The 23,166-nt window shown below is 39.8% G+C and overlaps 1 protein-coding gene across 4 annotated transcripts in view; it reads right to left on the minus strand.

The window, feature by feature from the left end:
- The window catches only part of kiaa0319l (KIAA0319 like), a 74,609-nt gene that overhangs the window by 34,846 nt on the left and 16,597 nt on the right, over nucleotides 1–23,166 (minus strand). For all 4 annotated transcript variants that reach the window (XR_004415956.1, XM_033045195.1, XM_033045197.1 and 1 more), the window contains exons 3-8: nucleotides 18,634–19,358; nucleotides 10,198–10,408; nucleotides 8,870–8,968; nucleotides 8,003–8,094; nucleotides 6,570–6,657; nucleotides 4,147–4,239 (exon numbers count right to left, since the gene is read on the minus strand). Coding sequence is in view for 3 of the 4 variants with exons in the window: in XM_033045195.1 (XP_032901086.1) it covers nucleotides 4,147–4,239; nucleotides 6,570–6,657; nucleotides 8,003–8,094; nucleotides 8,870–8,968; nucleotides 10,198–10,408; nucleotides 18,634–19,358 (1,308 nt within the window). In the remaining variant the exon portion in view is untranslated. The remainder of the gene's footprint in view (nucleotides 1–4,146; nucleotides 4,240–6,569; nucleotides 6,658–8,002; nucleotides 8,095–8,869; nucleotides 8,969–10,197; nucleotides 10,409–18,633; nucleotides 19,359–23,166) is intronic.

The following is a 23,166-nucleotide window of genomic DNA, read 5'->3' on the forward strand; positions in this document are numbered from 1 at the left end:
ACAGTGCTATCAAGGTGACTTTGGAGAAACCAGCCGCCGAATCCTCTCTTCAGGTAAGACCAGAAGAAGGAAGCAAAAGCTGTCGGACCAATCAAGGTACCAACGACAGCAATTTTTTGTTACGGTCTAACTACTGTTTTATAGGAGCTTCCTATAAAATGGTCACATGGCATGCATCGATCTCTAAGATGCATACTATTCGGTGTCTATTCATTAAGAACAGGAGATATTTGAAGTTTAACATGGCTCTGCCAAATGGGTTGACATCAGCTCCTAGACTATTGACTAAACTACGGAAACCAATTCTGGGACTACAAAGGTCTCAAAACCACATAGTAATGGCATATTTGGAGGACATTTTCATTTTGGAGTCACCAAGAATTGGCAGAAGCATCAGTCAAGCAAACCAAAACCCTGTTTGAAAGAATTGGTTACCTCATCCATCCAGTTAAATCAAAATTGACACCTACAAGGGTAATTGATTACCTAGAATTTACTATCAAAAACAGTAAATATGTTGGTGACTTTGCCTAGGGGCAAACGACAATATTAATTAAGCCTGCAATGACCTGATAGTCAAATTCTAGACATCTATCAGGCAAACAGCGAGTGTAATTGGCAAATAGTAGCTGCATTCCCAGCAGTACGGGCCTTTGCATTACCAGAACTTACAGCAAGCAAAGGAACGAACACTCAGATTACATGCAGGCCGAATTGGCAAACTATGGATTGCCAGCAGAGGCCATTGTTGAATAACTATGGTGGATAACGAATGGGAGACAGCTCAGGGAAATTTTGCTCAAAAGCCATCGAGGGTTCTTCAGACCTATGCAAGCGGATAAGGATGGGGAGACACCAACACAGTCTAAAGCTGTGGGGGCAGATGGAATGAGCAGGAGTCTGTAATTCCCCAACACATGGAATCAATTACCCAGAATTGTTGGGGGCACAATATGGACTCAAGGTTCTCTGTAGCGATATGCAACCGGTGCTTGTTCAAATTCAGATTGATAACACCACTGCGGTGGCATATATCCATTAACACGGGTGGTGTAAAATCTGTATCTTACAACAGATTGTCGAACCTCATTTGGCACTGGTGTATCGAGAGGAATATTTGGGAAATCTACGAGGTAGATATAACACGGTGACAGATGCTGGATCACGAATGTTTAATAACAACACAGAATGGATGTTGAATCAGACAGTATTTAACAAAATAACTACACGATTTGGCATACCAGATGTTGATCCGTTTGCATCTAGACTAACCATTAGTTATCCAGATATGTGTCCTACGAGCTAGATCCAGGAGCAAGGCAGTGGATGCTTTCTCCCTCAATTGGGGAGGAATGTTTATGTATGCTTTCCGCCAATTTGTCTCACAAACCGATGCTTGACAAAAATCAAGCAAGACTAAGCCACAGGCATATTGGTAGTGCCAGATTGGCCTACTCAAGCCTGGTCCCCAAAAATTTTGGGAATTATAGTCCAGCCAGTAATGGCTGTACCCAAGAGCAGGGACCTCCTAGTGAACCCAGTTACAGGGAGCAATCATCCACTACATGAACGTATAACTTGTTGGTCTGCAGATTCTGAGGAGGCCATTTCAAGGCATAGGACTGTCCGAACAAATACAACACAGTTCGGATAACGGATGTCTTGGAGTTCCTATCAACTGTACTATAACTATAAACTAAGTTATAGTGCATCTATAGTGCCAGAGGCGCACTCTCCTCCAATCTGATGCCGGAAGCAGGGCACAGTTCGATAGGAACGCACCCCTTTACAACAAAATTCATGAAGGGAATTTACAATTTAAGACCTCCAAGGCCAAGGTACACTGACACATGGGATGTGAGCGTGGTACAAACCCTACTTTGACAGTGGGGACCGCCTATAACTAACCCTGAAGGTGGTATGCTGACAAAGAGTCCAGACACTGCAAAAGCTACGGTTGGACTACATGACCACCAATATGAACAACATAACATTCCTAATCAGGAACCTGATAAAACAGAGCAGGCCAGGAATGCCAGGGATGGAGATCCAGTTCTTGGCATATCCAGAGGACCAACAGTTGTGTGGGTGGTAACATACTAACACCACTATCTGAGAGTTATGGAGAACCTCAGAGGCTCAGAACAATCGGTCCTCATCAGCCATAAAAAATAAATAAATAAAAAATAAAAAACACACCAAAAGGTGTCAACTCAAACCATCTCCAGATGGTCAAAAGGGGTAATGGCAGTAGCAGTAAACATTTATATGGGTAAATCTCACTCCACCAGGGCTGCATCTACGTCGGCAGCAAGAGCTATGGACGTGCCCCTTGACGACATCCTAGTGGCTGCAGGATGGACGAATGAAATAACGGTCCACCGGTTTTATAACAAACCCATAACCGGACTGGGGGTGTTTGCACGTACTATTTTAAGTTCTGTCCCTTAGTTTCCCCCCCCAAGGTTGGGAGGGGTAACTTTTTTAAAAACTTTTCTTTCATTTAAAGCATCAGTTTCTTTACTTAACTACGATATGTCTGAATGCTTTAATGATTACACACATCCATGGTCAATCCATTCTGTGTGTGACGCCTGGATTCGTAACCGGCGTAAAATCACAGAGCTTTGAAATCTTCACGTAGTCACTCACGTGACTCCGAAGTAAAATAGTAAGATTAAACGAGCTTACCAGTTTGAAGTTTGATCTTGATTTTAATAGGAGTTACGATGAGCGATTACGTGCCCACCGCTCCCACCCTCATACTATCAAGGTCATATGGAAGTTCTAGTTTCTTCACAATCTTACTATTCTCAGGTCTTCTTTTTATCTGTGATTTAACACCGCTACTTTGAAGATTGACGCGCACGCAGACGGACGACCCTTCTTCACGTAATCGCTCATCGTAACTCCTCATAAAATCAAGATCAAACTTCAAACTGGTAAGTTCTCGTTTAATCTTACTATTATTATGATGTTGCTAATAGCTTCAAAGAGGATTTTCAGAGGAAGAATTAATTGTACAGTGGGCTCTAGGCAAATGGGAATTTGCTTGGGTTCAAACAAATTAAACATTTGCATTAAGCAGAATTCTGGTTAAGGTTGTTAATAATTGATAATTATTCAAGTTTGTGATCATCATAGAGATGTACATCACAGAAGCAGTCCCTTTGGTACTACTTGTCCAAGCTGACCATGATGCTTGTCTACACTAATCCCATTTGCCTGCATATACCCACATCTTTCTACTCCTTTCTACCCAAGTGCCTTTCCAAATGCCTTTTATATATTGTAATTATTTCTACCTCCACCACCATGTGGGATATAGTTCCATAAAACCACCACTCTATGTTGAAAACATGTCACTTAGAGCCGTTTTAAATTTCCCGCCACTTATCTTAAAATTATGGCCTCTGGTTTTAAATCTTGTTTTAAATCCATTACTATGAGAAAAAGTTTGGTTATCTATCTTGCTAGTGCTCCTCATAATCTTATAAACCCCAACAGTCCAAACCCCAACCCCATTCCAGGCTACATCCTGGTGGATCTCTTCTGCGTTCTTTCTCATGCTACCACATCCTTCCCGTAGTGTGGTGAACAAAACTGTGCAATCTAAACAACATTTTGTACAAATGCAACGTGACATTGCCTCAAATCATGGCCTCAACCATGAAGGAAGGCATGCCAAATGCTTCTTCACCACCTTATCCACCTGCAACACCATTTTCAGGGAACTTTGAACTCAAGATCTCTCTGTATATCAACACTCCCAAGAACCCCACCATTTGCTACATATGCCCTGCTGGTTTTTGACATCCCAAAATATAATACCTCACATTTGTCTGGATTAAAATTCCACCTGTTCGCTAGTTAACAATTTATAGTATTTAGGTAAAGCCAGTCTAATATGTAGCTTCATCTAAATATCTCAAATTTTAACCTAACTCATTGTAAAACTGTACATATCCTCTTTTGTATTCATCTTAACAAACAGACACCAGGATTTAGAGAGAAGATTCAAAGTGTTCACAATCTAAAAAAAAATAATCAGATTTTAATTTACGCAAAGTAAACATACTCTAATAGTATTTTAATCATAGCCTAATAGCAGATCTGTGTTACACTGCAGTAAATCTACGAACTTACGGCTTCCATCAATAAAAGTAGACGTTGTTGGCAGTGAGATCTCTTGCAGTTTTGGAGACACGACAGCCACTGGGGGCTGATTTACACGAGGTGCTGCAAAATAAACCATTCATAGTTAAATGAAAGCAATATTGAAAGTAGTAAATATGGCAAAAATACACCTACTAAAATGTGGCTTTGCTGCAAACAAAAGCGATACAAACAATTAGCTAGGACAATGCAGCAACAAATCCAGCTTCATCAAATAGCCTTTCTATAATTAGAAAACAATTCATTTACTTGAAACATACGGGTAAAGAACAACCGTTTCAATATTCTAAATGCAAATAGTTTTTGGCTAGGGCTATTCAAATGACTGCAACTGAAAATCCTGCTGCCAGCTGAATCAGATTTAGGAGGCAATTGCCAAAAGTTCCAATTGAGACAATCAGGATTTCACCTCAAGTGCAAATGTCTGGAACCCGCAGGTCAATCTTTGCCCACTTTGGTTCAACATTGGACTCCACAAAAATGCCCCATGGAAACGTAAACCAGCTCACTGGCCATCATTGTATCAGAACACTCCCTTGCTTTTCACCAAGTGACCAATTGGGTGTGTTGTCTGTTTTTGTTTGTAAAATAATCACTGCTGTCCATCATAAGCTACTATGTTGGATTACAGAAGGAAACCAAAAAAACTGCCATCATTGCCTTATGCGCAAGTACAATTCCCACAAGGATATGAAATCAGTTCTCCGAACCTGCCTGGTCAGCCCAGGCTCATTTGAATTAAGAGATGACTGTGAGTGAAAAGATAATTAATATACTTCTTAAGTCAGTAAAGAGTTCAAATGTTTTAATTTTATATTTGTTATTAATTGATTTTAGTTTTTTAAATAGTTTTTGAAAACTTCGTAATGACAATAGCATCACAGGTGTAATTAGGAGATTGTGGGGAATTTGCTGCCAGCACTGTGCTACTTATTCCCATTTCCAATTCTCAAAGGAAAAGTATGAACTTAAACTTTGCCAAGCCCCACCCAACACCAAATTGCTGACAAATGGCATCCTGATCCTAAATGACAGGGCCCTGTGCAGTTGGCGAAAATGTTATGACTTAATACTGTCAATGGGGTGGACGGTCCACTGTGGACCAGAATTTAAAAAAACATGTAATGCCTAGGGTGAAAAGGAGTCATCATCAGACTTTGCAGGCAATCCAAGTTGCCAAGGACATTGAATGTTTCTTAATGTCACTAAAATTTAGAAACTTCCAAAGCCAACTAAAAAGCGATTTAAGAATATTTTAAAACGTGTGATAAGAATGGAAATTAAATTATTAAAATAATAAAGCCAACTCAATGCAAAATTGTAAATTATCATATACTTGTCATTCTCCCTGATACCAAGAAATCTATTTAAATGAATAACCTTGCAGTTTCTATGTCAAATCTAACTAGTTCAATGGGTAGACTTCTGGGGATCTGCAAAAGTTTGTGCCTGAAAATAACTACATTTTCACAAGAGCTCAGCCAGTCATTTCAAGACTTCCAGACAAAATGTATATACAGATGCAAAACATCTTGATACTGCCAGTATTTCTACATGAATTCTGGACTGTTATGTCCACACCTTTCCACATTATGAAGTTCAACATCCATTTACAATGACGACTATGGTTTAAGCCTGTTCTAGTGTGACTAGTAGGTGGAAACAATGCATTGTGAGATAGATTTTACTATAAAACATTAAATTTGCATATATGGTTTCCATTATAAATACAGTCACAGGAATTTATAATGGAAAATGTTGACTGTTGGTACTGTAGTTTTAATGTCATTAATATTAATTCCAGTATAAAAAGAACACAATGTGGATTGCATTTCATCTTTGTGACCTATTTTAATTATTCCTTCCACTTTAAATGATATTTCTTCAGAGGATTACATCTGGTTTTGAATTTTACATGCAATGCATTTGCAAAATTAACTAATATTAAATATAATAAATTTATTCCTCTCTACAAAGCACATTTTTGAAAATATTAAAGGATTTTAGTAACATGCTGCACAAACTATTGATATTAAATACATTAATTTACAATGTTAACTCACCTATTTCAACTTTAAACCTTAACTCTTTTCTTTTCACAGATGTTGAGTATTCAAGTGTTTCTACTTTTATTTCCCATTTCCAGCAGTTAAAATATTTTGCTTTTATATTTATTCACTCACCCAAATAATTTAGGGTTATTTTAATTTGCTTCCTTTTCTATTACACTTTTAGTTTCTAAAGCATAGACACTGCTCTTTAAAGTATTTGAACCTTAATCAGAACAATTGACCACACTGAGCCAATTGATTTGTTGTTACATGATAATTTTTAAGAGTTTTAATCATATCCTGAGCTGCTACACTTAAGATTATAAAATCACGAATACTAACCTGGTTTAACAGTCACATTCACTGAGCCTTCTCCGTATGCATTGTCTCCTTGAACTATTACCTTGAACATGTAGAAACCAGCTGAAAGCTGAAAAATTGAAGTACCAAAACACTGTTTAGTTCAATGTGCAATGCACTGGATAAGCACTACACGAGTGCTAAGACTGCTTATATTAATCAAATCGATCAGTAGTCATTTTCCAAACTTCCCTAGAATCTATAATAGTCTGAGTAGAATGAAGCAAACACAATTGCAAAATTCACTAACATTATAAATTTAACAAATGCATTAAATTCCTCTGTACAAAGCACATTTTTGAAAATATTCCAGGATTTTTGTAACAAAATGTACACTATTGATATTAAATACTTTAATTTACAATATGAACTCAACTATTTCAACCTGAAAGGGGAGTGACAGCAAACTCACTTAGCCTGATATCATCTATCAGGAAAAGACTGAAATCCATTAAGAGCAAGATAACAGAATGCTTAGAAAATCTACATGACTGTTCATTTAAAGGAAATTATGTTTGCCAAACCTGATGAGTTTTTTTTAATATAAAAAAGGTAAATAGGAGTTTAGTTAATGGTGTAGAACGTACAGATTTTCACAATAATAAGATATCCCGGGAAGGATAATTACAAGCAAATTGCAGGAAGGAGGATAATATGCTAGTATGGAAAGAGGATTGATTAAATATTAGAATACAAAGAGCAGGAATCAATGGGTCAGTTTGAAGTTGGCAGACTGTTGCTGGTGAACTGTTGCAAAGAGCTTCCCCTTCAGCCATTCTAGTGGCCCAAATTAAAAGAGAATAAAACAAATCCAAATATATTGATGATACAAAGCTGGGTGGGACAGTGAGATTCAAGAGGGATTAATGCATCTGAAAAGGGACATTAAAAGCCAAGTGAGTCAGCAAAAAGTCAGCATGAAGGAGTGAAGCACTGGAAATGTTGATGTCGAGAATAAATGGATTGGATTATCCTGTTTTTTTATGAATACACTCTACCTAGCTAATTTCAAATTGTCAGGGAGATACCAGTGTTGTTGCTACAGTGGACATGGTTAAAGATAAGGTTATTTGCAGAGTGGAAATCTTCAGAAATACTGCTGGTATCTTGTCTGACCCAATGTCTTTCCTATAATTGATTTTCTCAGCCTCTTGATTATGTCAGATAAACCGAGTCAGATTAGCGAAAGGCCGGCTTCTGTGAGGCAAGGTTCTCAGAAAATTAGTTCATCATTTAGCACTTGCATTGGACACGGATGCAAATCTTCAGCATGGTCATTGCACTTGCCTGTTGGGCCCTGCTAGCAATGAGGCAATGAGGCAATGGATTTTCTATGGCTGTTTCCTTCTGATAACTGTCCAATTCTCCACCACTTTTTAGATTATCTTTGTCATTAATTATTTTTATATACTTACTTTGGAGAGTTTCAGTGTACTCAATTGTTGACCCTCCATTTCTCCCATATAGTCATGTGGGTGAATAATTAGTTGCCAATCATATTTATAGCCTGGAATTAAAAATAAAGAATTAGAACCAGGTTGCATGTTAAAAATCAGGTCCTGATGTGACAATATATAAAATCAAATAAGAAAACATTTGAATAGTTAAGGGATGTCTCAGCCAATTTTACTGAGAAGATTATGTAAACTAACGAACTGAGGCATAGGAGTTGTGATGTCTTAGATTATATACAAATTACTTAAGAGGCAGCTTTAAAGTGCATTAAGACAAATCCTCAAGACCGGACCAAGTACATCCTCAGACCGTGTGTGTGTGTGTGTGGGGGGATAAGGGAGGAAATTGCAGAGGCCCCTGCAGAGATATTTGCATTATCTTTAGCTGCGGGTGAAGTTCTGGAAGACTGGCTAATGTTGTATCATTATTTAACAAGAGCAGCAAGCACAAGTCAGGAAACTACAGGCCGGCGAAGTAGATTCTTAGGGACATAATCTACTAGCATTTTGATAGGCATGAGCTGATCAGAGATAGTCAGTATGTGTGCCTGGGCCTTATATATCAGAAAAGTTTTTTTTTTAATATAAAAGGTCACAAAGGATTGATGAGAGCAGTGAGCAGGACTGTAGCCAATGCCTTTGAAAAGTTCTGCATGTTAGGCTAGTCTGGAATGTTAGATTGCATGGAATTCAAGGTGAGCTAGCCATGTGTATTGGCTGAAAACTAAAGAGCTGAAGAAATGAATGAATTCAATATGGATAAACAGCCAAGATGAATCAATACGTTCATTCATTCTCTCACGAGTAAATAGAGATCGAATCACTTACCTTCTGGGGAAGGGGGCAACACAAAGGCATTCAGATCAACCTTATCCGTTGGCAGAGTTATCTCCACTCTGTCCCCAGCAGAAACAATCAGTTCCTTCACTGTTAACAACACATCAATGTTTTAATATCAGAATAATTGTTTTCATTCTTTCCAAACCAATTTTGTGATTCTATAAGCTTCTAATACTCAGTTCTTTATTCCTCAATCGCTTAAAATCTACTTAATTGTGAACTGTTGAAATTGTTGTTCACAAAGGTTGCTTTTGACTTGCTAAGAGTCAAGTGTGTTCAAAAGTCATTATGCACTGAGAACAGAACGATGAAATATTTACAGCTTAACAGGCCCATTAATGTAATATCACAACAAATAAATATACAATCATTAATACGATAAATTATCAATCATACTACGTAATCCACAGTAGAAGACTGCTAAAATAGCATTGTGTTTAAGTTTGTATGTACAGTACCTGCTTCTCAATCATAACAGCAAAATGAGAGCTGAGCTGGTTATGTTAATACTCATTTTCAGAATGATCAGGATGGATGGTTTTCTTTTTGTCTAAACTTATGATGGATTAAATCCAAAATTATATGAAAGGGCATTTAACGGCAACATCTGGGGAACTTTCTTTTTCACCCCCAAATTTATGACTTAATTAACTGTTTTCTCACTCAAGTCAACATTTATTCCAAAGATAGACAAAAGTGCAGGAGAAACCCAGCGGGTGCAGCTAAATCTATGGAGCGAAGGAAATAGGCAACCTTTCAGGCCAAAACCCTTCTTCAGACTACATGAGCACAGAAATCTTTGCTGGCATATGCTAGTGCATACTGAGGATGCACAGTAGTCTCATCATTCCAAATTGCACATGAGATATAAACTGAGGCCCTATCTGTTTTCTCAGGTAAATGTAAAATAAACCATGCCATTATGATCATGGCAGCTATTCTAAACAGGTTACCCATTATTCTAGATAATATTTCTCTCTCAAACATTGTCAAAGAGATTAGTGGGCAATAGCACTTATTGGGCAGTGACACTTCCCGCAATAGTGGACTAATTTGCAGTGCATTGTAATGCACGTATGACATCCCGAGGTGGAGATGAGAACTTTTCCCTTGTTAATGCAATCACATTCATGAGCTAAGAAAAGTGTTAGTTGTGAATAGCAAACTTGATTTGAAAGGTTTTAATTCAAATATCCCATGGAAAACATTTCTGAGGTTACTCTTCAATTATCAATCACTATCAAGAGAATTAAATGGAGGTGAACAAATAAATAAATTGCTGCAGTGGATACGCAAAGTCAGTATTTTCAGCTCACCTGCAGTGGCATCTGTGACACTGGGTGGACGAGTTGTAGGCTGAATTACAGCAGTGGTGTTCAGGAGTGGGGATGCAACCGTGACTACTGACAATGTTCCATTTATGCTGTCATTCGTTGCGTTCATTTGGTTGGATGATGGAGTGGTCAATTTGGAATCATTAGGAATGACCAAAGAGGAAGCATTTGGGAAAGGGTTTTCTTTACCAACCTAAGTAAAGCCGTAAGAAAATCAAAGGTTAATTAAACAGAATTGAAACATTTTCCTTGGAGTTTTAATGGAAACATTTAATAAACTTGGAAGACAACTAGGTCTAGAAAACTTTTAAACAACAAGTGTAGGAACGTTATGCCACTGTATTAATGCTGAAATATAAAAATATAATGCATTTTTCATATATCATCAAAGCATCATTCCATACCAATGAGCAATGCCATTTTTAAATGTTCAATCTGAAACAGCCAGTATGGTAATGAATAGTCTCATGATTATAACGGTTTTCATTTATATAACTGTTTTCATTTATGACACTTTTAACAAAATGGGCAAGGAAATGAGTAAAACAAAAAATGAAAGATTCAGACTGCATTCAGAATAAATTTCCACCATGCAACAAGTGGTTCGAATGCACATGGAATCTTACTATAAGATAAGTACACTCTTTCTGGAACAGGAGCCCTTTCTTGAAGAGTGGTTCAACACAAACTAAAGCTGTCCCTATGCAATGCATTCCTCCAACAACATCATTCAGCCTGATCAGACAAATTTAGGCACATGAGGAGATCATTCAACACAGAAGGTTGTCATGTTGACTGTGTGGTACCACATGTTCACACCATCATGTTCAGTGTGTGGTACCACATCCCTCCTGTGAAATGCTAGGAACAACAAAATGCAATACCATAGATGAAGCCCAACTAGTGTTTTTTATTAAAACACCTGTGCTGGAGTAACTCAGTGTGTCCGGCAGCATCGCCGGAGAACATGTCTAGGTCATGTTTCACGCCAGGATCATGTTCTCCAGAGATGCTGCTTGACCCGCTGAGTTACTTCAATACCTGGTGTCTGTTTTTGTAAACCAGCATCTGCCAGTTCGTTGGTTCTAATATTTTATATAGTTCCACCTTCAAGTTCTCATTTTCTATGGCTCAAGCTGATGCATAATAAATTTCAAATGCATAAAAATATAAAAATCCACAAAACAGGATGGTGACTTAATCACTACGGAATGAAAAGCCTGACTGAAGTATTTGAACAAATTGGATAATTGGAGAGATGAACCAAAACAAGAACCTGCATCACTTTTCACCTCCCAAAACCAGGGCTAAATAGGGTGACTGAAGTACCCAGGTTCCCAGCTTGGTGTAATCAGCTACGTTAACAAAGTACAATCATGGACCAAAACACTGTTATAATCTTTAACCACTATTTACAAGTGAAACTCACAGACTTAAGGGGAGCTACATAAAAATGTAACACTCGGCTAGCCGAGTGCTTTTATTGGAAAACTATTTTGTTGCATGAAACAAATGGAGTTCATTAATATTATAAATATTTATAAATATTATAAATATGCAACTTAAAACAAAAATTAATTACTTGTTGCCATATTCCTCTGAGTTTACTCAATATTTGTCATGGAAAAATGCAGTCTTGAAGGAAGAATGTTCTCTTGTCCTCATTGCTACCCTTTTCTGATCCTTGGGTCTTAACTGTTGCTTTAATTTAAATCAGACTTGGATATTCAGAATCTTATCGCTTAGTTCTTTGTCCCGATATTATTCCGGAAGTGGCGGCGCTGGTGAACGGCTGCGGCTCGCCTGCAGTCCGTTTGTTTTTACTTTTTTGGTTTTTTTTCCGTCTTGTTTAGTTAAGTTTTTGTTTTTTAGGTTTGTGTTCTGTGTGTGGGGGGAGGGGGGGGGGGGGTTGAAACAGGGCTTTTTGTCTCTCCCTTCGGGGGAATGCGACTTTCTTTTTAAATTTTTTTTAAATTTTTTTATTAGAAGTAGACATATTATAAAATGTAGTTACATATTATAGTAAAAAAACTTTTCATATACATCAGTCATACATTATTAAAATTTTCCATTATCAATTACTTCTGCTTCTAGTGTTTTTATTTTTTATAGAAAAAGGGAAAAAGAGAGGGTAGAAAGTTACAAATAAAAAAGAAAGCAAAAAAAAACACAACAGAAAAACAAGGGAGGTGGAATGGGTTACCTGTAATACATCAATAGGAGATAGGTTCGTAGGTTATAAAGTATAGCTTTTCATCTATTCCTGAGTTCAAGTTTCAGTTGGGTCCTCGTGCTGTGCCAATCTATCCCTTCAGATAGTTAATGAATGGAGCCCAAATTTTATGGAAAAGATCTTGTTTGTCCATTAAGACAAGTCTAATTCTTTCTAAGTATAGGGTCTCCGACATTTCCGTAATCCACATTTTAATTGTGGGGGTTGTAGGGCCTTTCCAAAATTTTAATATTAATTTTTTTCCGGTTATTATACTGTAGTTGAGGAAATTTATTTGGTTTGTTGTGAGTGTTAAGCTTTGTTCTGATATTCCAAGTATTATTAATTTTGTGTCTGGGTCCAGTTTTGTATTAATAACTTCTGAAGTTATTTCAAAAATGGAATGCGACTTTCTTGTCGTATCCCCCTTCTCTGCCTCCGTCTGTGCTGAGGCCTAATGGCGGAGCTGGCCTCGAGCTCGACCTCGAGGCTCCGGAGGCAGAGCCTGTCAGGACTCGCCTTGGGCTCGCTCCCGTGATGGCGGCCCGGCTCGGGGCTGGAACGGCGCTCCCGTGAGGGGTTGAGACGCTCCCGTGAGGGCGGCCCAGCTCGAGGATAACGGCGCTCCCGTGAGGGCGGCCCGGCTCGAGGTAACGGCGCTCCCGTGAGGGCGGCCCGGCTCGAGGGTAACGGCGCTCCCATGAGGGCGGCCCAGCTCGAGGGTAACGGCGCTCCCGTGAGGGCGGCCTGGCTCGAGGGTAACGGCGCTCCCGTGAGGGCGGCCTGGCTCGAGGGTAACGGCGCTCCCGTGAGGGCGGCCTGGCTCGAGGGTAACGGCGCTCCCGTGAGGGCGGCCTGGCTCGAGGGTAACGGCGCTCCCGTGAGGGGCTGAGACGCTCCCGTGAGGGCGGCCTGGCTCGAGAGTAACGGCGCTCCCGTAAGGGCGGCCCAGCTTGAGGGTAACGGCGCTCCCGTGAGGGGCTGAGACGCTCCCGTGAGGGCGGCCTGGCTCGAGAGTAACGGCGCTCCCGTAAGGGCGGCCCAGCTTGAGGGTAACGGCGCTCCCGTGAGGGCAGCCTGGCGCGGGGCTGAGACGCTCCCGTGAGAGCGGCCTGGCTCGAGGGTGGAACGGCGCTCACGTGAGGGCGACCCGGCTCGGGGCTGGAACGGTGCTCCGGTGGCTGAGACGGCGTTCTGGCGGCGGCGGCCTGAGTCCGGGGTTCGGCCACAGGCCAGTGGACAACATCGTCAACAGCTGCTTCCGCTGGACTGGAGAGCGGCAGCTTTGACCACCCCCGGGCCGCGGAGTTTGAACCGGGGACTGACTTACCATCGCCCGGTGGGGTATCGCCTCAGCGCAGAGGGAGAAGAGGAGGGAAGAGACTGCAGCCCTAAGATTTTTGCCTCCATCACAGTGAGGAGGTGCTTGGTGGACTCACTGTGGTGGATGTTAATTTGTGTTTACTGTCTGTTCTGTTGTTTATTATTGTATGTATGGCTGCAGGTAACGACATTTCGTTCAGACCGTAAGGTCTGAATGACAAATAAAGGATCTAATTCTAATTCTAATTCTAATATTACACAAGGATCCATTAAAGGAGCCACAGATCACAAGTAAAATTAATGCCCAGTTTAGGCTTATACTCCATAAATCCAGATCACTAGATCAGGAATGTGCTTAATGCTGGTAATGAGCTAATAAGGCAACGTTGCCGTTTCTCCGATCAGTGAAGAACCAAGATTTCGCATTTTTATCTTCCCCTTAAGTTGTACTTGCCCAACAAGTACAACTGAACACTAATTTTGTTGGGCAGTTGTACTTGCCCAACAAGTACAACTGGATACTAATTTATTTACAAAATTAAACTGAAACGAGTCGTAACTAGTTGAGCCCAAACTTGTCGGCATCAGCTTATTGCCACAGAAGACTGTGGAGGTCAAGTCAGTGGATATTTTTAAGGCAGAGATAGATATATTCTTGATTAGAACGGGTGTCATGGGTTCTGGGGAGAAGGCAAGAGAATGGGGTTAAGAGGGAAAAATAAATCAACCATGATTTGATGGCAAAGTAGACTTGAGGGGCCAAATGGCCTAATTCTGCTTCTATCACTTATGAACATGAACTATTGTCCGTTAGTGCTGCCCAAAGTCAGCCTATTGAACTTGCATACTCCGGCTACAAAGGACCTGATGTGTTGGTGTAAGATGCCCAGGACTCCAGTAGTGCAGCTATGCTAAGGCTGGCCCATCAATGGCAACTTAAAAGATCTAATGTGAAATTGCCCAAAATGCTTTCAAATACTCTGACATTGAGAAACCTTTCCAATTAAGATAATTAGGGCAATTTTAAATAATAAAAATTAGTGAAAGATTTAAATAATTATAATTATTAAACTAATCTTTAATATTTAAGAGAAACTTAATTTTCTCAGTTTACCTCCCTTGAGCACACATCTTCTGCCTGGCCCATCTAGTTATCACACTTTTCTCCACCTTATTCATGTGAGGATTTCACTTCATATTCTGTTATTGCATTTAATCTGTTCCAATGATGCCTCTCTCACGACAGTGGTTATTTCATGTTTTCCTTCATCTTCAAAGGGAACTTCTACTTTATCAAAGTTGACAGCGCTATATTTGTCCCATTTTCCAATGATCTGCTCTCAACCCTCTCTTCTCAACCATAACAAGAATGGTGAACCTCTTCTCCTCACCTTCCATTTTTTCCTAAACTTAGTTGGCATTCGGTTTACTTATAGAGCGTTTAGTTTGACACGTTAAAATTAGCAGAAATGTTTTAGAAAATAATCGAGAAGGGCTCAGACACAAGTTTAAAGAGCAAATATGGCTTAACATTTGTAAAATATTAATGCTGAAAATCTGAAATAAAAATAGAAAATGAACAAATGCAAACTACTGAGACAGAAAATGAAAATGTAATCTTTCATCAGAACTCAGATCATTCACCTGAAATAAATTTTATTTCTCACACTTTCTGAATTTATGGATTTTGCTGGAAACATTTTATGAAGTTTGTCACCTAATGCAAAAGAATCAACATTTAACAATGCCCGATGTACATTCCATTAAGAAATAAATATAAAAAGAAAACACCATTCCAATTAACTTGATAAGTGACATTGCTTATGGCTAAATTTAAAGAATAATTACACTGGCATAATTAAGAATATTCATTTTCAACATGTCAATTTTTAAATTAATGAATCATTGTATTTTAATTAGGTAGAGCACCCAGTAGATGCTTCCTCTTTTGAGTGATTAGCAGATTGCTTAACTGACCCAAATTACCCATTTCATTAGTCAAGTCGTCATTGTGGTTAGTCAAATGGAAAATCTATATCTTATCACATTAAGATATCAAGCATTTTTCACAGACACCAACTTATTTTTTTATATAAACAAGTCAAAGCTTTGATTCAACATATATTTTAGCTTTGGTCAATATGTGACAATCCTTCACTTTGAGTGCCACACCCTACATTAGTATTCTCCTTTCAAGACTGTAATTCAATCTTGGTGCTCCCATATCTGTAAGCCATTCCAGTCTTGCCTTAGGGCCAATTGAACACTCAATTGCATTACAGCCTTATAACCAGTTGGCAGGTACTTCTTAACCTGTCTAGTATAGTGTTCCCATCCATACCCCTATATCACATTTGACATTTCATAATGCATGGGCATTTCAAACCATCCCAACATGAGTCTGAAAATAATAACATAAAACCTACGCAGGAAACATTTCGAAATACATCAGCAAAATAGTTTCAAAATAAGATAAAACTTAATTTGATGCAAGGAGAACACATTTTCAGCAGTTGAGCAATTAAATGTCAGAATAATATTAACAGCGTTGTCTTAACTCTAAGCTACGATATCAAATACTTGAATCACAATTTATCAATCCAGTCAAAGATGACCAGTGCATTAGCTATTTAGCAACAACAATAAAACATACTTTTAAGTCACTAAGCCAGTAAACTCAAGTTTCATGGATAATTGGAGTTTTAGTTTAGTTTTTTAGTTTAGTTTAGAGATGGAAATGGGCCCTTCGGCCCAACGAGTCTGCACCGACCAGCAATCCCTGCACATTAACAATACCCTACTAGGGACAATTTTACATTCATACCAAGCCAAATAACCTACAAACCTACATGTCTTTGGAGTGTGGGGGGAAACCGAAGATCTCGGAGAAAACCCACGCAGGTCACGGGGAGAATGTACAAACTCTGTACAGACAACACCCGTTATCAGGATCGAACCCAGGTATTTGGCGCTGTAAGGCAATAGCTCTACCGCTACGCCACCATGCCACACCCTGTAGTGTAGAACATGCCGAATAAAGATTCTGTTTTAATTTAATGCACCCTTTTACATACTTTATACCTGTCACTTGCACTTTTCGTCCACCATCCTTTTAATCAGGTAAATTTAGGTGGCATGTGTCGCTAAACACACCACTTAGTTCAATCCTACTGTTATGCCCCTGTCCCATTTAGGAAACCTGAACGGAAACCTCTGGAGACTTTGCGCCCCACCCAAGATTTCCGTGCGGTTCCCGGAGGTTGCAGGTGGTTGCCGGAGGTCGCAGGTAGTGGAAGCCGGTAGGGAGACTGACAAAAACCTCCGGGAACCGCATGGAAACCTTGGGTGGGGCGCAAAGTCTCCAGAGGTTTCCGTTCAGGTTTCCTAAGTGGGACAGGGGTTACTCTGCAAGAACATCTTGGAATCTCCACAAATTAATGGTTAATCTCCTGAACACTGTTGCAAGAAAATGTGAAGTATGTACCATTCAATAATTGTGCATATTTAAAAATGCTTTGATCACTTTAGCTTTGGTTAGAAATGAGGTGGAAGGGAGAGACAGGGAGGAGCTTAATTGAGGTGGGTTCTTGGCACTCACGTCATATGTAGAATCACAGCTTGCAACCCAACAATCAAAAAGACACGACTATTATTTGTATGATCTTTAAAAGTATATTTAAAGTAGGGCAATGGCTGCATCAAAAATGCAGATACAGCAAAAGTAAAATGATAACTGTTAATTGCTGGGGAGGTTTGGATGCATCTGTGGAGAAAGAAACTTCCTTATGCTCGTGTTGGACCTCATTGTGATAGTATGAGGCTACAGACCATAGGTCAGAATGGAAATAGGGTGAAGACATAAAGTGGCAGAGAACTGGAAATTCAGGGTCGCCACTGTGTACTGAGCACAGATGTTCTGCAAAATGATCACACAATCTGCTTTTGGTTTTTCCAATGTTGCGGAGAAAACATCTTGAACTAAATGGAGTGGCATATCATCGTCTCCCACATTAATTTTCTGTCCTTCTCCCATTCTATCCGATGGGTCTGTAGCTTCCCTGAAGCTTGGGGAAGAGCACTTCATCTTCTGTCTGGGCAATTGCAGGCTTCTGCACATAATAATGGATTCTATAGCTTCAGGTAATTTGATTTTTCTGTTTGTATCAGTCATCCATCTGTGATATTGGCTCAGCTTGTTTATTGTTCTCCACCTAGCCCACTCCACATTTTCTCCTCTTTCAGTGGAGGGCATGCCCAGTGTAACCTGCCTGCTACATCTTCCTGTTCTGCATTTCCTAACTCCAACACTCTTTTGTCCATGTTCTCCCACTCTAACTTATCACTCAAGCCCATTTAATTTTGTTTATAGTTGATCCCCGCAGTCTCCCTGCTGAGAATTTTATGCTTTTATTTTAGTTTCCTTATGGGACAATCTAGATATCATTTTTTGCAAAATGCATAAACAATCACTAAACCAATAATTACTAATTTTGGCAAAATATAATCTCTTAATCAAAAGGTTAAAGGTGGATATACTGACCAATATAATTCCAAAATATTACCTTGTATTCTCAGAAGGAAATCCTTCCCTCCACACTACTCGAACACTGCAATGGCTCACACAAACATTGTTCACAAAGTAACTTGTATAAAATGACATGTCGGTACGATGAATCACCCAAGCAGCACTTCAGGCTATTTCTTGGGCTAACACCAAGTGAAGATTTAAAAGTCATCAAAGCGTATTCAGTAATATGTAATGCCATCCATCATTTTTTAATATAGTTCAAAATGACAATTATAATCACACATCAAACTCTGCACATTTTTTTTAATAGTGAAGCATTAGTTTAGGTGATTAGTTTAAAACAATGAAGATTTACCTTTGGCTGCAGAGCCTGCATCGTTGTTAAATTTTGCTCATCTAAGATGGGAGCAGATCTTTCAGTATTTTGGTCATTCACAGTGTTATTATTTTCCTTGATGCTTTTTCTATGAGACTGTTCATCTTTTTCTGCATTTTGTTGTGATTTTGAATAGTGAGTGCTTTGCTGATCTACATTTTCAGATGAACGTAATTTCTTATTATCATCTCCGATGGGCTGTGTTGCTTGTGTTTGTTGCGAAGTAGAATCTTCAATTTTTGGAAGCTTTGCAAGACTATCAGAGGGTGCAGATGCCTCACGTCTGGTCCTGGTAAATGTGTTATTTTCCATTGCGACCAAAGAATTTCCAAGTAATTGGCCTGTAACTGGAGTTCTGTTAATTCTGGTCAAATGAAGAAGTTTAGCCTTGGCAAGAAAATTATATTTTATAATCCTGTGATTAGAACTCTGCGAATCCCCACAAGGCAGAAGTTTATCAATAAATATTAGGATAGAGTTGGAACTGTCTGTTTTGTTAAACTGGCAGTTTCCTCGTAATCTGCAGTCCAACAGGTAACACTTCCCTTCCAGTAGCCATGCCACATTACAATGGCATCTTCGACAGCAGGCTTCTCTGCAAGACTGAGAAGAGCTGGCTTCCACCACAAATACACTTCCCTGTCTGACTCGCGCAAGCATCCCTTTTTGATTCGCTACTGTCCAACAGTTCTCTGTGCTTGCACCTACATTGGAGACAAATGCAGAAAGTGTTAATTCTTTTATACTTAGTTAGCTGCATCACTTTTGTTTCATTTTCTGATCAAAGTGAAACTCTTCCAAAAATTCCAAGCATTCATTTTTGAAACATGCGAGGGTTTATCTGCCAAACTTAACACTGTATTAATACAGCAAATTTAATATATCTGACAGAAGAGTTAGAGCGCACTACATATGTTCCTGGCGTTTACCAAAGTGTAGATAATTATAAACAGGAGGTGGCCATTTGGAAAATTGATTTGTGCCAGTTAATGGTAGAGTAATCCCATTAGAGTTATTGCCCCGCTCTAAACACACAGCCTTTGACATTATTTTCTTTGAAGCACTGATTCAATTTTGAAACATCACATTGATTCTATTTCCACCACTCTTACAGGCTGTGAAGTCTGGATTATAACTATTCTATGTAAATAAAAACTTTTCTCTGCATCCAGATTATGGCATCATTTACTCAAAGCTGCACATCTGCTTCTCCCCAAATTCCAACACTGGAATCATCCACCAATAGGATAAAATAGAGAGAACTATTTCTATGTATCTGATATATACATCACTATAATCCCCACAAGATCTGGACCCAAGACAGTAGGAATACAGTTGCACAATGCTTAAGGTACACAAAAATGCTGGAGAAACTCAGCGGGTGCAGCAGCATCTATGGAGCGAAGGAAATAGGCAACATTTCGGGCCGAAACCCTTCTTCAGACAATGCTTAAGTTATGCATAAGCAGACAGGGTTCTAAATCATTGATCCAGGGAAACACGTTTGAATACCATCATGGCAGCTGGAGAATATGTAAAAAATATATAATAAAATCTGGAATTTATAAACATCCTGTCTCTAAAATGGTAACTATAAAATTATCTGAATGCTGCAAAACTTACCTGGCTGCTAATGCCCTTCATCTTTATCTGGTTCTGATACATATTCTAACTGGATTTCCTCAGTTATAGCACAATCAAGAGTGGATAATGAGTTAGCTGAGGCACTCAGTTGACCCATAAGAGCTTGGCATTCCAATTTAAGATTTAACCATCATTCAGGTAAATAGTTAAAACCCTCTAAAGCAGCATCAGCAAAACCCCTGTAAGGATATTGATCCCCTCCAACCCAGGTGCAATCTGACTTTTTACAGATTATTCCTGCCCCAGATGAGATCCCAATCTAAAAACCTCACTTTCTCCCTCCTGCATCTGCTCTTTAGCGGATGCTCTTTGTGGACTACAGCTCTGCCTTTAATATCATCCTTCCCCACAAACTGGTGGACAAACTGGGGACTTGGGACTTCCACACTCCACCTGCATGTGGATAAATAGCTTCCTGTCGGGTCGCAGCCAGAGAGTCAGAGTGGGCCATCACACATCTACGGCCCTCAGCCTCAGTACCGGCTCTCCACAGGGCTGCGTGCTGAGCCCCCTGCTCTACACCATCTACACACATGACTGCACCCCCGCCCACCACAGCAACACCATTGTCAAATTTGCGGATGACACTACGGTGGTGGGACTCATCTCCGGGGGGGACGAGTACGCCTACCGGGATGAGGCGGAGCAGCTGACAGTGTGGTGTGGAGAAAATAACCTGCTCCTCAACACCTTAAAGACAAAGGAAATAATAATAGACTTCAGAAAGAATAAAACGGACATGGTACCATTAATTATCAGAGGGGACTGTGTGGAGAGGGTGGCGGATTTCCGCTTCCTGGGAATCCATATTGAGGAGGACCTGACGTGGAGCGTGAACACCTCTGCGCTGCTGAAAAAGGTCCAGCAGAGACTGCACTTCCCGAGGGTCCTCAGGAAGAATAACATCACTCAGAGACTGCTGCTGTCCTTTTATCGGTGCTCCATTGAGAGCATCCTAACATACTGTGTATGCGTATGGTACACCAGCTGCACAGCGGCTCAGAGGAAAGCGCTCCAGAGGGCCATTGACAACGCCCAGAGGATTGTCGGCTGCCCTCTCCTTACCTTGGAGGACTTACACAGTTCCCGCTGCATCAAAAAATCCCAGAGTATTATAAAGGACATTTCCCACCCCGGACACTCCCTGTTTGAACTGTTACCGTCAGGCAGACGGTACAGATCTACAAGGACAAGGACAAACAGACTTAAAAACAGTTTTTACCCCACTGCTATAAAGGCACTAAATGTAGCCGCCAAGGAACGCAGGGGCGATACATACTAAGAGACTGTGAAATCGACAGAAGGATGTAGGGCTGGGTGTTTATGCGTGCTATTTTTATGATATTTATTTTAGTTGTTTATCTTTTTTTAAATATTTTACCTTGTATGTATCGTTAGCTTTTAGAAATGTTTGAATGGTGCACTGACTGGCTGACATTTTACAATTTCGTTGTACATGGTTCATGTTACAATGACAATAAAGAAACTATTCTATTCTATTCTAGCCATTTGTTCATCTGTCTACCTTCCTATTTCTATGCTCGCTAGCACATGGTACAGGAAATGATCAGAGATGTTGGACTTACAGGACCTGCCTTTCAACATTCTACCAAACTCTCTAAATTCCTTTTGTAGGACCAATCTCTGTGAGGAGGGATTGGGGTGCTCATTTACACAAAACACAGAGGGTAATGGAAAACTAAAGGACTGGGGATGTAATTGCAACGTTGACATCTGGAGGATGGGGAAAGAGAATGGGGAGGAGTAGACAACAACAGCAAAGAAGTCTTTCTACAACTTTGCTGTTTTGGCAAGAACACAATTAATGGCCCTTTAGTCTCTGTAGCCAAGAAAGAATGGACCTGCCTTGCCAGCAATGCAGCATAGATTCAGTTAATTTATTTATGGATGACATAGTCGACAGACAAAGAGAAAGAGAGTAGAAAGGTTTCCAGAATCATTGCGGTTTGTTAGAATGAGAGGTAGTCTCAATGACACTCAAGATTCGGAAAGGGATTAATGGGGAGATGCTGCTTTCTCTAACTGGGAAATATCAAAAGATTCAGGGGCAGAGAAGCCAAATTGGCTGATCCTGGATTGTAACGATGAAAAATCTTTTACGAAGTATATCTTTATCATTCTCTACCTGTGCAATATTTCCTCACACTTTTCCATTTACTTCAGGGACATCTTAGTTGTGTAGTTGTAATACATTGCTAATATGGGGTGGAAGATTGCAACCTTCACATGGTCTACCCTGTTTCGATGAATGCAATCAACCTGGCGTGCACAAACAAATAAGATCAAATAGAACAAGTTGTCCTACAACTTTAGGCTGTGCACGCCATATGCATGAAGAAGATTGCTAATATGCAATATTTTAATGGCAAATGAGCATCTGCCCGGTTATACATGATCAGTGTAACCTGCCTCCCAGCACAGAGTCAACCCAGTAAACTCCCTCTGGTTGTAGGATGACCTAAATAAAGCTACAGTGCCTGTCTGCGTTGATTAACTATTATTGTGTACGAAGGAACTGTAGATGCTGGGTTACTCCGAAGCATTACACAAAATGCTGGAGTAATTGAGTCAGAGGAGAGGGAAACTAGAGATATGGAAGGGTACAGAGAATGTTAGGTGAAAACGACACATCAAAGCAGATGTTTAATAAAGAACTGCAGATGTTGGGAAAATCAAAGGTAGACAAAATATGCTGAAGAAACTCGGTGAGGCAGCATCTCGGGAGAGAAGGAATAGGCGACGTTTTGGGTTGAGACTCTTCTTCAGACCAGATGTTGATCAAGAAATAGTGTTTCGTTGTTGGCAGAGGGGAAGATGGCAATGGAGCATACAAACAGTAAAATTAAT

The sequence above is a fragment of the Amblyraja radiata genome, chromosome 27, assembly GCF_010909765.2.
Source record: "Amblyraja radiata isolate CabotCenter1 chromosome 27, sAmbRad1.1.pri, whole genome shotgun sequence".
Lineage (NCBI taxonomy): Eukaryota > Metazoa > Chordata > Chondrichthyes > Rajiformes > Rajidae > Amblyraja > Amblyraja radiata.